We start from the raw sequence: 16888 nt of genomic DNA, 5'->3' as shown, positions 1-16888 counted from the left end.
GAATAGAATAGAATAGAATAGAATAGAATAGAATAGAATAGAATAGAATAGAATAGAATAGAATAGAATAGAATAGAAATAGAATGGAATGGAATGGAATGGAATGGAATAGAATAGAATAGAACAGAATAGAAATGGATTGGAATGGAATGGAATGGAATGGAATGGAATGGAATAGAATAGAATAGAATAGAATAGAATAGAATAGAATAGAATAGAATAGAATAGAATAGAATAGAATAGAATAGAATAGAATAGGAATAGGAATAGGAATAGGAACCTTGGGGGTCTTCTAGCCCAACCCCCATTTAGCCTGTTTCCTTTTGTTTCCAACTGGTTGGCCAGAAAATTAATTGCCCGTTTTTGTTATTCTGCCCTGTCTACCTTTCGGCTTCGTTTTGTTTCTTCTATTTTTATCGTCCTAACTTTCAATGTTTTGAATTGTTTGTAAACCACCCAGAGCCAACGGGAGTCCGGGGGCATTATCAATGCAATTAATTAACATTGCAAAGCTATTGGATTCTACGTTAACTCTCGGTCAACAGAACAGCAGGCCTCCCTGCACACCGAGTCAGCTCATGTCCCAGAAGTCTGCAGATCTCCCCAGGATCGACAGGGACCGAGTTCTGACAAATCTCCCAAATTCATCCTTCGTGGGAATCCACCAAGAAATCCCCAAAATGTAGGCTATCCCTGTTGTTAGTTGCGAAGTCGTGTCCGACCCATCGCGACTGAATGAAGCCACGTTCAAGGGATGCCTAATGATTTGCCCAGAGCGGGTTCAACAGCATACCTGCGAGTCCGAGGCGGCTTAGGGGGAGGGGAATCCTGTTTCTCGGGGTCTTCCGAGCTGACGGCGTTTTCTGTGCTATCTTCCTTCTGTCAAAGGAAGAAGAGACCGAGGGAATTTTATTCAGTTTTATTAAAACGCCTCCCCCTCACACACACCGAGCAGAAAATTAAATTAACCTTCTAGAAACAAAACGAGAACGCAAAATGTTATGGAAATTTGAATATTTTTTTTTAATGTGTTTACTTATGAACGTTTGATGCTGCCCGTCTCCACACAAGGTGATTCTGGGCCGCAGAAAAATAAAACTAAATACAAGCAGTCCTCAACTTAGCAAAGTTCGTTTAGTAACCGTTCAAAGTTACAGCGGCAGTAAAAAAAAAAAAGTGACTTGTGGCTGTTTTTCACACTTGCAACCCTTGCAGCATCCCCCTAGGGTAGTGGTTCTCAACCTTTTTAATGCCGCGACCCCCAACCGGTCGTAAGTCCAGGACTATCCAACTGGTCGTAAGTCCAGGACTACCCAACCGGTCGTAAGTCCAGGACTACCCAACCAGTCGCAAGTCGAGGACTTCCCCTGCCCAGGAGCGCCGCGCATGCGTGGTGCCGCCCCCTACGCCGGCCAAGGCGTAGCTGGCAAGCGGGAGAGACGGCGCAGGCCGACCACCGGCTGGGCCACCAGCTGGCCCAGCCCAAGGGAGGTAAGGCACCCGCTGGGCCCCACACGGGCCAGCAACCCTCCCTGCGCCCGACGGCCTCCCACCTCCCACCCCTGGCCCTCTTTTCCTTACATTTTTAGTAGTTGCTCAGCAGGGAGGGGTGGAAGCTTCCAGACAGCTCGCCTTCGCTGCAGACAACTTGCAGCACCGTTTGCAGAATGGGACTTTTGGGGGGCTCAGCAGGGCAGAGACAGCCTGGACAATTCCTATTGGCTTTTGAAAGCCAATAGAATTAGACTCTATTCAAGAGAGTCTATTCTATTGGCTTTCAAAAGCCAATAGAATAAAAGGGAGTAGCACAGCTAAGGAAAAGGGGGGAAAAATGGCGGACTGCATTGTTTGGCGACCCCCGTGAAATGGTCGTTCGACCCCAAATGGGGTCCCGACCCACAGGTTGAGAACCGCTGCCCTAGGGTCACGTGATCAAAATTCAGAGGCTTGGAAATTGGCATGTAGTCCTGACGGTTGTAGTGTCCTGAGGTCAAGTGATTGCGACAATCAAAGTCCAAGCCAGATTCACTTAACACCCAGGTTACTAAGTTAACAGCTGCGGTGAGTCATTTAACGAACTATGGCAAGACAAGTCGTAAAATGGGGCAAAATTCACTTGACAACAGAAGCGATGTGACCTAACAGACGGAGTACTATATGATCAAATATTTGTTTGGATACGGTTAAAAGAACAGTTAAATTTTGGATACGGATGGGTTTTATAATAAGAGAAATGTCATGTATAAGTAGTATAGTATTTTTTTTTAATAATATGGGAAACATAAAATACTGGGACAATTTAAATGTGGGAAATGTTTTGGATATTTAAATGTAATTAATCTTGAGAAAATTGTAATTGATAGGGAATGTTTTGATTATTACTGAGGGAAAATTAAGCTTAAATAAGAACTCTGAAAACAGAACTTTTAGCGATTTACATAAGGTAATTTTTTGCAAATGCACTTGTGAAATAAGCTGATTAGAAAAGACGCTACATATTGACGCTATTGCTATTTGTACTAATACTAGAAAAATCTTGATATTCAAATTTATATGCATTGAAAGTACGAAGAACTATATTTGGTAAAAGGAGATTATTATTGGAAGAAGGAAAGGTATTTCTAGCTAATATGTTGATTATGAAATCACAGAAATGAACTATTATTGGTTGTTGTTAAATATATGAACCCAGGCAAGACTAAAGATTGTTAATGTAAAAAATCAATAAAATATATTAAAAAAATATATAAAGAAATTTTAGTCAAGGACTACCTGCATGTTTTATATTGTTTTTCTTTCTACCAAGAAGCAAAACGACTTAACAATGCAGAAGCAGCATGATGAGACAGGAGAATTCTAGAAAACGGTGCTTAGGTTTTTGTTTCTTTTTCAAAACTCTTAAGATTAAAGCATGTCATGGGAAATTTCAGCACGGCATAAATCTATTAACTTATGACTAAAGCGTGAGAAGTCTTCATCAGAGTCCCATTGTTCATGTCTCAGACTAGAGAAATTCAGAAGCTTTTAAGAAATCATTTATGTGGTCACTCTAAGTCAAACATTTTCAGCTTGGAAATTCAACGCTTTGTCTGCCTGTGGTTACCTGGTTTGAGTTACTCACTGAAACTAGATATTGCACAATTGCCTTTGAAATGGTTGATGTCTAGAAATAAAAGGTGTCTAAGAAATTCGAGCACACACAGGTAAAACGAGACAGATCAGAACATACCCTACAATTAGAGTGTGCCCGGTATGTGTTTTTTGAACTTTGTTCTGGGTAGGATGGATTTACTACTTGTCAAAAATTGAAAATTGGCACCCAGGCAAACTACTGCAGAAGTCAGACCCGGTTTTATTTAGACTTACTCAATACAAAGTACAAATTAAAAGATTTGTACCGAGTATCAAGGCCAGTGTCTATTAATAGGTTATGTAAAGAGGCCTTCAAAACAAACCTAATAAAGGTAAGTAGGCTGGGCAATCTAAATCAGGGGTCTCCACATTTGGAAAACTTTCAGATTTGTGGCTGGGGAATTCTGGGAGTTGAAGTTTACAAGTCTGAAAACTGCCACGTCTGGAGACTCCAGATCTAAATGACTGGATGTTACTTAGCACTGGCTAGGTCAGTATCAAAACCTCGGTGTCTCAGAAGCGTCACATCACACAATTGACGCAGACCGAGTTCAAAAGAGCCCGCGTGGGGAATTTTAACAAGAAATGTCGAAAGATCAAAGAGCAATTAACGGTAACATTCTGCAGGACTCAAAATTGTGATTCAACTGGGTCCAAGGCAGCTGGAAGTTCAGTCATGCACTCACAGTGTTTCAAAAACTGTTGACCGGGGAAAGGAAACGAGGCTAAAGAGAGCAAAGGTAAGTAATTCAACGCGTGGAAATGATACGGTCTCAAAATATTTAAAATAAACAAAACTATGACTTAAGCCACATACCAATCCGTCTGCAATCTTCCAGGCCGCAGAGCTCTCGTATTTTTGCAACTGTTTCTCAAATAATTGCGCTATGGCTCTATGAACGAGTTCGTACTGTTCCTAGGTGCGCGGGATAAAGACAAGGATTAACTTAGCCCATTGGAAAAGACGACGTTCCCCCCCCCCTCCGAAATCCTTCGTGCTGCATCATTCATTTAGGTTCCGAAGACAAGGTTACCTTAGTCTGCACCGCAGAATGCCTTTGAGTCCTCATTTCTTGTATTAAATTAAATACATTGAATTCCTCTGGAATTTTCTGCAACAGAACACGAGCAATGGATTTTTTTTCCATGGGAGAAACTTAATTTCAAACGTTCTATAATGCACTTAAAAAACTGCTTTATTATTATTATTATTATTATTATTATTATTATTATTATTATTATTATTATATTATTGCTCTGTGTTCCAACACTGTACACTTCAACAATTAAAACTGCCTTTCCTTCCCCCCCCAGCAGTAAGCCATCTGCTTTTTCTCCAAATTATCTTTCAGTTTTTTTGCTCACGGCGTTCAACTGATTATTCTTCTGTAAAGCTCTAATCACTCGCATGACCTAGTTTTTCAGCATGTGGATGGCTCTAAAAATCCGCCTTACCCCGGCTTTCAACAAATTCCATGTGTAATCTATCGCACAGATGGCTCCGGTTCGTCCACATCCTGCGCTGTTTAACAAAAAAACAAAACAAAAAAAAACAAAAAAAGGAGACACATACAGTTTGTGGAAAGCAGATTTAAATATTAAAAAAAAAACTCCACATGTTCCGTTTTGTAAACATGCTGCATTTTTATTCTAGCCAAGAATTCTTGCTATATGGGTGGCATCCAACCCGTTAAAATAAACTATAACGCATACAAACTTATGTACATTCAGCGTATGTATATACAAGGTGTAGCTCCCAAGTCGCAAGCAAAACTCAGCCCAAAATGTACGTGGCTAAGTGAGACATTTGTTAAGTGAGTTCTGCTCCATTTTACGTCATTTCTCACCACAGTTGGTAAGCGAATCGCTGCAGTTGCTCAGTTAGTGACCCGGTTGTTAAGTGAATCGGGCTTCCCCCGTTGACTCTGCTCGCCAGAAGTTTGCAAAAAGGGATCGCGTGGCAACGCAACCGTCCTAAATACATGCCAGTTGCCAAGCCTCTGAATTTTCAGCACGTGACCATGGGGAGGCTGCAACGATCGTTAAGTGTGAAAAACGGTCATTACGTCACTTTTTAAATGCCGTTTTAACTTTGAATAGTCACTAAACGAACTGTTGTAAGTCAAGGACTGCAACAATCCTGATCCATCCATATAATCAAATACTTGGAGAGCTCTACTGTTTGCCAGATGGCTTCTGGGTGTAAGTCAAGGTGTTGTTCTCACCTTTAATACCCCGGAATATTTATCTGAAAGCATCAGCTCTCAACGGCACTTGCCCAGCCAACAAATCTGGGAGCGTGGACATCTTCCACGCTCCCAGTGTTATCTTCAAGGACCAGGGAAGTCAGCCTTCTCTGTCAATGCCCCTCTTAGATAGCATAGCAGTTCCCCCTGGAAATCTCCTGTTTTTCTGTGAAGTCTATTGAAGTACTTTTACAGGCAATTCTCAACTTACAGCAGTTCGTTTAGTGACTGTTCAACGTTACAACGGCACTGAAAAAAGTGACCGATGCCCGTTTTTCACAGTCGCAACCTCTGCAGCGTCCCCGCGGTCACGTGATCAAAATTCAGCTGCTTGGCAACGGGTTCATATTGATGACGGTTGCCCTGTCCCGGGGTCACGGGATCCCCTTTTGCGACCTTCCGACAGATTCACTTAACAACCGGGTTACTCGCTTATCAACCGCAGTGATTCATTTCACAACTGGAGCAAGAGAGGTCGCATAAACCCACTTGACACATGCTTAACCACAGACATTTTGGGCTCAGTTGTGGTCGTAAGTCGAGGAGTAACTTCACTCCATCAAGTCTTAGGAGGTGGAAATGGCTAAGGCAGGACTAGAACTCACCGTCTTCTGGGGATTGGCCCAAAGGAACCAACCCAGCCACTTTCATGGCTAAGGCAGGACTAGAACTCACAGTCTCCTGGGGATTGGCCCAAAGGAACCCAGCCACTTTCATGGCTAAGGCAGGACTACAACTCACGGTTCCCTGGTTTCTAGACTGGCGTCTTAACCACCAGACCAAACTGGCTCGCACTGATGTTTGACGATTTTTCCAAGTCTATACGTACTCTGTATTATCTTACTATTTCTTAATGTATGCTGTGTTGTTTTCAGCTCAATTTATTTAATACAGTTGGGAAGAATGCCACTTAAGACTTTCACAACTGAAGCAGCCTGCAAGCCAAACAAATAAACTACCAGACATAAAAAATGGCTTTTAAAGTAACTGGAAACATATAAAAGAACTATTCATCTGGCACAAGAAACATTATGTAAAGGCACCCTTTCTCTACTAGCCACTCTCAAGCAGTAAAGAGACTCTTCTAAAGTAATTACTATCAAAGAATGGAGTGGAGTGGATTGGAATGAAATATGGAATGGAATATGGAATATGGAATATAGAATAGAATAGAATAGAATAGAATAGAATAGAATAGAATAGAATAGAATAGAATAGAATAGAATAGAATAGAATAGAATAGAATAGAATAGAATAGATATTGGAAAGTAGAGTAGAGTAGAGTAGAGTAGAGTAGAGTAGAGTAGAGTAGAATAGAATAGAATAGAATAGAATAGAATAGAATAGAATAGAATAGAATAGAATAGAATAGAATAGAATAGAATAGGCTTTATTGTCACTGTGTAACTCACAACAAAATTAAGTGCTGTCCACAGCGCACACTACACACAAGTAAAAACCACAAATAAGAACATACATTATATACACACATCCTTCACATTCTGTTCACCATTGCGCTGCTCCTAATATCGGACTTCAATGTTGCACTATATGTGGTTATTTAATATGGTTACAGTTCTGGGATAAAAACTATTTTTTCAACCTATTTGTCTTTGTTTTTATTATCCTGTACCGTCTGCCAGATGGAAATAGTTCGAAAAAAGAAATGTCCAGGATGAGTCTTTAAGAATGTTTTGAGCTTTCCTAAGACAATGGGAACTATACAGTTCGTCCAGATTGGGGGGGGAGCCAATAATCCTTCGGGCAATGGTAATGACTCTCTGCAACGTTTTCCTATCTGCTACTGTGCAGCTGGCAAACCACAGAAATGCAAAGGACACCATAGGAAATAAGGGTAGAAAATACACACTAACTATCCAACAAATCTATGACCAGAAATGTTTCTAATTTCTGTGGCATTCTGGGACACCTAACTAACAAAGCTTTATTTATATTCCCGTGATTTATACGTAGGACTTAAAATTTTTCGGTGTGCCAGACTTTAAAAATATGAAAAGGAACTGGGGAAAAAAAGCTCCTCCCACTCCTTTCCTTAATAAAGGAAAAAGAAAAACTACTCAAATATTTCCTACGGTGAGTCACTGGCACTCCTGAAATAATCCCGATGAAAAAAACAAACATACCTGCAGTGTATACAGATAGGGACGTCTTCGTGTTCCTGATATTCTCTCATTAAACTGATCATGTCCAAAATAGAGTCAAAGGACGAAGGAACATCGTGGTCAGGCCAATTGACATAATGAAACTGATACACCCTTCGCGATTCCTAAAGGATCAGAAGGAGGTTGCATTATTTTATAAAACCATTCCTTTCGAGAACGTTGCTTTTTCTCAAATTTCTCACTAATCACGGGTGACTGGGCCACACTAAAGGAACTCATATACGGCAGTGGCCAAAATTGTGGAAACCTTTTGGGAAAAGTGTACAGTAGAAATGCCACTTTTGGTTAAATTTCCACCCATTCTTCTTCTAATTTCTTTATAACTGTAGCCTTGTTCACTTAATAATACTATTTTAAATCGCTTTCTGGCCAACCGGTCAGCTCTTTGCACCATTACTTTAATTTTATGATGTTTTACAAGCTCACTAAATGAAAGAACACAAAAAAAAACCCCAACCAACTTGATAGCGATCACATAACACACTGACACATGTCCTCCTCTCAGCTTCAATACAGGACATCAATCACTGGATCCTACTGTGATCTGATTGGCTCATTGCCAAAAACAAAATGACACCTGATTGGCTCTCTAAACACTCACGCTCATTGGCTACAATCAGATGAAGGAAAGCTACCTGAGATCAACCTAAGCAAGTTGTGCTTCCCTTTTCTGGTTATTTGGCTATAACTTTTCACAGAATACAGTACAGATAATTGAACAAATGTTGTTGCATTACATTCTTGATTAAATTATCTTTCCATTAATATGTATATTTTTATGGCACTACTCCCCCCCCCAAAAAAAGTGGCGTTATTAGCCATCAAACCTCAAAAATACACTTTTCCCAAAAGGTTTCCACAATTTTGGCTACTACTGTAAATAGCTTTGCATAAATTGCTAAGTCTGATTTATTTGGAACATCTGCTGGCGGTTCTCTTGAGTTTTTACAATAATGGGAGAAAGACAGAGCCTAAAGAAACCTTTTCCAACTTATATGTCTATATTTAGGGTAGTACTATGCGATAGTCTATCAAAATAAATTAAAAGAACTGCACTGGGGGAAAAACAACAACGAAGCTTTGGTAAAAGCACAAGGTTTAATATTCAACTGGAAACCTGCCTGCAAAACTGCAAGGTCAAACATCTACATCGGAAGTGTCCAAACCTGGCCTCTTTAAGACCTGTGGACTTCAACTCCCAGAATTCCTCAGGCCAGCCAGAATGCTTAGTACAGTGGTTCTCAACCTTTTTAATGCCGCGACCCCCCCCCCAACCGGTCATAAGTCGAGGACTACTCAACCGGTCGTAAGTCGAGGACTACTCAACTGGTGCAGCACCATTTGCAGAATGGGACTTTTGGCGGGCTCAGCAGGGCAGAGACAGCCTGGACAATTCCTATTGGCTTTTGAAAGCCAATAGAATTAGACTCTATTAAGCCAATAGAATAAAAGGGAGTAGCACAGCTAAGGAAAAGGGGGAAAAATGGCGGACTGGGTTGTTTGGCGACCCCCGTGAAATGGTCGTTCGACCCCAAATGGGGCCCCGACCCACAGGTTGAGAACCACTGGCTTAGTAAGTGAAGGGGTTATCATGTGAAAGTCAAGATCCCCAAAAAAATATCCAAATAGCTGAGGCTATCCCTCTACGCCAGGGGTCCCCAATCCCCGGTCCCTGGACCGACAACGGTCCGCGGCGTGGTAGAAACCAGTCCGCGCCAACAAGCAAATCCCCATCCGCGGGATGCAGGCAGCACATGAAACCGCGTCCCCTTTGGTCCACGGAAAAGCCTCTCTCCACGGAACTGGTCCCTGGTGCCCAAAAGATTGGGGACCCCAGCCCCTATGTGATTTGGAAGCTCCTCTGTTTCCATCATTTTGCTGGGGGGGTCTACCCGAGAAGCATCCTCTCTCTTTTTTTGGGGGGGGGGGAAATTATTATACCGGTTTATACAAAGAACAAGAAATCTCTTGTTACTATGTTTTTTTTTCCCAAACTCTCCCCCATACATATACCGTGATATTTATCAGATGTTAACATACATTCTTTTTACATTCATATATAAGATACTTTTGATAAAATGAAATAAATACATACACGTGACTTTTGGTGTTGCTCGCCCATTTCTCCTTTCACTGTATCCACACTCCTTCTTCTGTACCTTCTTTCTCCCTTTCTTCTCTTTCTTCCCTACTTCCCTCTTCTTCCTCTCCTCTTCTCTTTCCTTCACCACTCTCCTCCCCTTTCTCCCCACTTCTCCTCTTCTCCTCCAATCTTCCTACTTCCTTCTCCCCTCCTTTACTCTTTCCTCTTTCCTCTCCTTTCTTCCCTCTCATCCCTCTTCAGATACGATTCAGGGGTAACGTCCGAGCAACTCCCGAGAAGCATCCTCTCATTTGCAACTGCTTTTCGTTCTCATTATTAGTCCAGTGACTACACTGGCATTTTGCCCTAAGGCAGTGGTTCTCAACCTTTTTAATGCCGCGACCCCCAACCGGTTGTAAGTTGAGGACTACTCAACTGGTCGTAAGTCGAGGACTACTCAACTGGTGCAGCACCGTTTGCAGAATGGGGCTTTTGGCGGGCTCAGCAGGGCAGAGACAGCCTGGACAATTTCTATTGGCTTTTGAAAGCCAATAGAATTAGACTCTATTCAAGAGAGTCTATTCTATTGGCTTTCAAAAGCCAATAGAATAAAAGGGAGTAGCACAGCTAAGGAAAAGGGGGGAAAATGGCGGACTGCGTTGTTTGGCGACCCCCGTGAAATGGTCGTTCGACCCCAAATGGGGTCCCGACCCACAGGTTGAGAACCACTGCCCTAAGGCTATTACTGTTAGTCATTAAGTCTTTTTTTAGCTAAAAAAAAAAAAAAAAGGCTTGCCTCAGATTCTTCCTGCCTTGTTTCGAATGAAAAAATGGGATATCTTACTTTGGTCCTTCCAAACTACCAGAAATAAGTAAGTCAAATAGCACGCTGCTATTGGTGGAATATTCAAAAGATTTTTAAGAAAAAGATTACGTTTACTCCGCAATTATTTTTGTTGGGTATTATTGTAGATTTTGATGTTAAAGAAACTAATTTTGATGTTGAACCTTATAACAGCTGCAAGATTATTGGTGGGGCAATAGTGGAAGAAAAATTTGTTGCCTACTTTGGAAGAATGGATACTTAAAAGTGTCTAATTTAGCAGATATGGCAAAGATCTCCACCTATTTCAGTGGTTCTCAACCTGTGGGTCGGGACCCCATTTGGGGTCGAACGACCATTTCACAGGGGTCGCCAAACAAGGCTGTCCGCCATTTTTTTCCCCTTTTCCTTAGCTGTGCTACTCCCTTTTATTCTATTGGCTTTTGAAAGCCAATAGAATAGACTCTCTTGAATAGAGTCTAATTCTATTGGCTTTCAAAAGCCAGTAGGAATTGTCCAGGCTGTCGCTGCCCTTCTGAGCCCGCCAAAAGTCCCATTCTGCAAACGGTGCTGCACCAGTTGAGTAGTCCTCGACTTACGACTGGTTGAGTAGTCCTCAACTTACAACCGGTTGGGGGTGCGGCATTAAAAAGGTTGAGAAACACTGGCCTATTTGAAGGACCACTCACAAGAAAGATACATTATGGTTTGGAGAAGATGGATTGATTATATTCAGAAGAAATATGAAATTGAAAAGTATTATCTTGCTTTTGAATAGTTTTTAGATAATTATTAATAGCTTTAATTACATTATTATTTTTGACTTAATTTGTTAATATTTGTATTGATAAGGAGTTAAAGTGTCTTACGGTTTTGATTGATAGTATAGTTGGATTATATTTGTTTATTCTTTTGTTTTACTCTGTAATCAGCTCTAGGAAGTGGGGGCAGGGGGGGAACGGGTGGGGGGGTTTATATAGTAATAAATTTATCAAACTTTTAATAAAAAAAAAAATAGTACGCTGCCCTCTTCTCGGCCTCCCCTTAGCTGAAAAGGAGACACTGTACGGCTAAAAGCACAACTATTTATAAAAATGAAAAAAATAAACAAGCGGCAGACAACAAAGAACAAAAAGGAACGTTTTTATCATTTGTCAGGGGTCTGAGACACTCAGAAGAACAGAATAATAGGAGTTGGAAGGGACCTTTGAGGTCATCTAGTCCAGCCCCCCACTCAACCTGGAGACCCTCTACCCTTCCAAACAGTCTCTTCTTAAAAGCCTCCAGGGATGAATCCTTCGCAATTTCTGAAGGTTCTCAAATCTCAAATTCTCACATCCCTATTCGTTTAAGCTAAACCAGTGGTTCTCAACCTTTCTAATGCCGCCACCCCATAATACAGTTCCCCATGTTGTGGTGACCCCCAACCACTTATACATCACTGGGTGCCAGGGGCGTGGCCAAAGAAAAGGGGAAAAAAATGGTGGACAGACTTGTTTGGCGACCCCCGTGAAATGGTCGTTCGACCCCAAATGGGGTCCCGACCCAGAAGTTGAGAACCACTGAGCTAAACAGAATTATTCCACAAATATGCTACCAAAACCAAAGCAATTTTCACACAAGGGTTAACCGAAATAAGAATTATACCGTGTTTCGCTTAATTGGAGAAAGAGATATTTTATTATACTTACATTCTGATGTTCAATGAGCAGGGTTCTAATATAGTAATCTGTCCTGACCTGTTCAGCTTCCTAAACGGGAAGAAAAGTAGATTAAGGCTTGGCCCACTTTGACACAGCCTTAAATACACCCGCCCAAAAGCCAACTTCAAACCATGGTTTAGGAAGCTTGACAAAAGCGACAGCAAATTTTGCTCAGATTGACCAGCCTATCCAGATTGGTGCAAATCATCGAACTGGGACAGTTTAAAAATGGAAATAAAATCTGCTAATTTTCTAGTCGTATCAGAGAGGGATACCCATAGCATGGTTTCATGTCAAACTATAATGTAAATAAGGCTAATCTACAATTCCTCTTTTTTGTAAGTATAATTTTGAGGAAAAATGCTCCGTTATTAATGCAAACATTTTTTTAATTCTAAGCTATTGTCTGAACAATGTTATCGATGTAGCATTACCAAGACTTTAAGTATCTGCTTTTGCTACTCACACAATTATTAATCTATTCAAAGTAAAAACACTTCAAACCCACTACTGATTTAATTCATGTAACTGCAGAAGAATGCAAAACAGATTTGTGCGTTCAATGTTCACACAACTGTGCATATTAAGCCCAAATTACAAATTCGTTAAAAGAATTATCAGTCATAAAAATACTTACACAAGAAATGTGGAATGGTCCAAATGAGATAGCTTCTTCTCCATACGGTGGCCAGTAACGTTCACATTTTTTCTGTTAGCAAAATGAGCAGTTTTATAAAAATACACACACTTTGGAATGCATACATTTGAGACTTTACCTGAATAAAGCCCTCCCAATCTTTTTAGTTCACGGTCTACTTCCTTGATTTTTTTCACATTTAATCTTTTTAAAACTTGAAATTTTAGAGCAATATTAGGATCTGTCTTAAAATTCAGCAGGGTACACCTTTTTTATAAACCTGTGATTTCAATGGCACAATGAAATTCTAAATGCTATTTGATTTAAAGTAGACTCTTAAGACATCAATAAACAAAATTAATACAGTAGCTGCGTTCTTCTCTTTAGATATTTTTCTTAATCACTAAGTAAATCTAAAACCGTTAATTAAGATTTAATTTCATTATCACCCATAGCAAATGTGGCAAGGAAATGAATGTGATTCATACGTACCCTTCCCATTTCAAATTCCCGACAGGCCATTACAATAATCTGGGGAAGGAAAAAAAAAACAAAAAAAAAACAAATGGTCTAGAAAACATTGCCAAAATTGTCTGCCAATATGTGGGCGGGTTGCATTTTGTATCAACTGATGCTTCCAATGTAATCTTCAGCCCCCTCCCGGACTTAAAAGGTACAGGAAGTCCTCAACCTATGACCACAATTGTTAAGTGAGATATTTATTAAGTGAGTTTTGCCCCATTTTACTACCTTTCCTGCCACAGTTCTTAAGTGAATCACTGCAATTGTTAAGTTAATAGCCCAGTCGTTAAATGAAATCTAGCTTCCCCATTGACTCTGCTGGTCCGACGGTCGCAAAAGGGGATCACATAACCCCGGGACGCTGCCACTGTCATAAACATGAACCAGTTGCCAAGTGTCTGGATTTTGAACACATGAACATGGGGATACTGCAAAGGTCGTTAAGTGTGAAAAAAGGTCATAAGTCGCTTTTTCATTGTACCATTGAACAGACACTAAATCAGTGGTGGCGAACCTACGGCACGGGTGCCAGAGGCGGCACGCAGAGCCCTCTCTGTGGGCACGCGCGCCGTCGCCCCAGTCCTAGGCCTTCAGCTGGGTTTTATAAAACCTTTTCGCTTTAGGCCTCCGCCGCCGTGTGCAAAAAAAGAAAAAAAGGTTCAATCAGTCAGTTTCAACTTCTCATGGGAAAAAAAAGATCTTGCAAAGTTGGAATTGATTGAACTTTTTAGTCCCACCCTGTCTGCCGTTACCACTGTAGCCACACCCACCCAGCACCCGACGATGCATAAGTGGGTTTTGGGTTGCAGTTTGGGCACTCGGTCTCTAAAAGGTTCGCCATCACTGCACTAAATGAACTGTTGTTGTAAGTTGAGGACTTCCTGTAGAGCATTGGGTCTTCCAGAAGCCTGGCTGCTCTCATTCGCCTTTAAGTAATCTGAACAGTTAAGACACGATTGACGTTCAGCCAATCTGCTTCAAAAGTTCGTCGGGATGCAACAATCTTGAGTGCCGAGCAGCCTCCCCCCCAGTTGAATCAGGTAGCAAAATTTCACGTAATATGATCAAGTCGGGACTTAAGCTACTTACCGCGACATTGTACTCCCATATCATCCTCCAGAAATCGATTACTGTATTGGCTAGTGGTCCCTGGGTAGCAACATATGCTTTTGGTCCATGTACTCCCTAAAATTGCAACATGCAACTGAATATTAGAACAGAATGAGATGTGTTTTTAAGACGGTTTGTGTGCAAAATGTCCAAGATTGTTCCAAAGACAGGGGCGATGAGTGGAACGTGAATTTTAAAAATATCCCAACGGTGCTTTTTTCACGAGGCAACTGGACTTTCTTGTTTTTCTTTGAAGACGTTTCACTTCTCATCCAAGAAGCTTCTTCAGCTCTGACTGGATGGTGGGGAATGGAAGGATTTATACTCCTCGCAGAGAGCTGTTCATTTGCCTTCTTTTAGCGAGTCCTAAAGGATGCGACATCATCTATCCCCGGTCTACAACACAGTCCTTTCAAGAAGGCTCCACACCCATTTGTACTACTCAGGTGACCCTGAGGACACAGATAAACCTCCAAGTGGCCTCAACAATTCTCCAAAAGAATGCAAATGACCAGCTCTCTGCAAGGAGTATACATCCTTCCCTTCCCCACCATCCAGTCAGAGCTGAAGAAGCTTCTTGGATGAGAAGCGAAACGTCTTCAAAGAAAAACAAGAAAGTCTACTTGCCTCCTGAAAAAAAAAAAGCATCTTTGGGATAATTATGATGACTGGATGACTGAGAATCTCCACAGAATTTTAAAAATAGGTGCAAAGTCTCCACAAACTCACTTTTTCAAGCTGACAGGAAAATTTAAAGAAATCCTAGACAAATACCATTTTTTTTTATTCATGAAATACAAGTTAATAGCAAAACCTCCCATAAAAATTCACTGTAACAACCCAAATGCTCAAGGAGCATTGTTACGTTTTCTTTCCAGCTACAGACTGCAAAATGTATGAATTGTTTTCTCTTTAACTGATTGCTTTCCACATTGGCCTCAATATCCTAAAGTGTAACGGTTTATTTAAAAAAAGCAAACAAAATTAACATCCAATTTTAAGATTTCATTTAAAGGATACAGGATGCTATTAAGGACTGCTTAATCTGATTTTTGAGGAAAAGACACTACAGATGCAAGGATCCAAAGCCCTAAAAGCTAACCAATAATAACTATTTTCCATTATATAAGCTGCTCATGGATACACAAATGGAGCTGATGGATGACGTACAGTATTCCCTAAAGGAAATGCATTGAGTGAACCAGGAAACTGACTTGGATAACTTTTCTTTACCGGATAAACAAAAAGAGTCTGTTAAGATCTTGAAGGATTTTATTAGAAATAACAAACAAAATGACAAATTTTACATACTGGATATATGGAAGGAATGTAACATTCTGAAAGATTTCTGGCTTTAAAAAAGCAGAGAGAGAGAAAACTAGCTCTGGGACTCTTTTTTTGAAGGGATTAAAAAGTAAGATTCTTAAAAACTTAACGAAGGAATACAAAGCCAGCTTATTCAAGCAGGGCTAAAAGAAAAAAAATGTTATGTATGATTGCCCTTACTGGACTTTTACTGTCAATGAACAATTGACAAAATGTTTGCATTTTGTTTTTGTTTTTTGCTTAAAAGAGGCGCTGTGGAGTGAAGAGAGATTATAGTGTATTTAGAGATGGTGATATGCTATTAAAATTGTTTTTACTTGCTGGGAATAAAGGGGAAAGTTACACTTTCTTTTTTTCACACTTTTTTTGTATTTTACTGTTTGCATGTTTGTAATTAGCATTTCCTTTGCTTCTCTTCATTCATACTTCTTAATAAATTTATGAGAAAAAATAACAATAAGCTGCTTTGGTGATTCCATTCCATTGCAGTAATAGTACACATTATTGCTTCTGCAATATAAACACACAAACCAAGTGATGTTACCTTAATTCTAATTTACATGTGTACATAGCCCAAACTAGACTGTTGTTTCTCCGTGTGGATATAATATATGTGGGCATATGTATGTATATGTATAATTCTGTATTTATTTTTGTCATATTTATGTAGTCGTGTATACTGTGGTGATCCTTTGAGAGTTGAATGCAACGAAATTTCATTTTAATGTATGCCGATTAGTGTACATTCAAAGTGACAATAAAGTTATTATTCTATTCTATTCCATTCCATATTTTCTATTCTATTCCATTCCATTCCATCTGTTCTATTCTATTCTATTCTATTCTATTCTATTCTATTCTATTCTATTCTATTCCATTCCATTCCATTCCATTCCATTTATTCTATTCTATTCTATTCCATTCTATTCCATTCCATTCCGTATATTCTATTCTATTCTATTCTATTTCTATTCCTATTTTATTCTGCCTTCTTGAAGAATTACATGTTAATTTATGATTGACATGTTAAAGGCAGAAATAAAAAGGTTTCAAAAATTGCTTGTACTTTACAACGTGGGTATCACATGCTAATAACCGATTAATTAAAAATTATACATTTACT

General features: G+C 40.1%; 1 protein-coding gene across 1 annotated transcript in view; it reads right to left on the bottom strand.

The window, feature by feature from the left end:
- PTPN12 (protein tyrosine phosphatase non-receptor type 12) overlaps nucleotides 1-16888 on the bottom strand; it is a 53297-nt gene that overhangs the window by 12740 nt on the left and 23669 nt on the right. The window contains exons 4-12 of the mRNA XM_039354503.1: nucleotides 14419-14514; nucleotides 13300-13338; nucleotides 12808-12879; nucleotides 12159-12218; nucleotides 7523-7665; nucleotides 4588-4654; nucleotides 4167-4244; nucleotides 3950-4048; nucleotides 794-879 (exon numbers count right to left, since the gene is read on the bottom strand). Of these exons, the coding sequence (XP_039210437.1) occupies nucleotides 794-879; nucleotides 3950-4048; nucleotides 4167-4244; nucleotides 4588-4654; nucleotides 7523-7665; nucleotides 12159-12218; nucleotides 12808-12879; nucleotides 13300-13338; nucleotides 14419-14514 (740 nt within the window). The remainder of the gene's footprint in view (nucleotides 1-793; nucleotides 880-3949; nucleotides 4049-4166; nucleotides 4245-4587; nucleotides 4655-7522; nucleotides 7666-12158; nucleotides 12219-12807; nucleotides 12880-13299; nucleotides 13339-14418; nucleotides 14515-16888) is intronic.

This window comes from Crotalus tigris, unplaced genomic scaffold (assembly GCF_016545835.1).
Source record: "Crotalus tigris isolate CLP2741 ecotype Arizona unplaced genomic scaffold, ASM1654583v1 scf7180000018553.2237530, whole genome shotgun sequence".
Lineage (NCBI taxonomy): Eukaryota > Metazoa > Chordata > Lepidosauria > Squamata > Viperidae > Crotalus > Crotalus tigris.
This window is presented reverse-complemented; position numbering and strand designations above follow the sequence as displayed.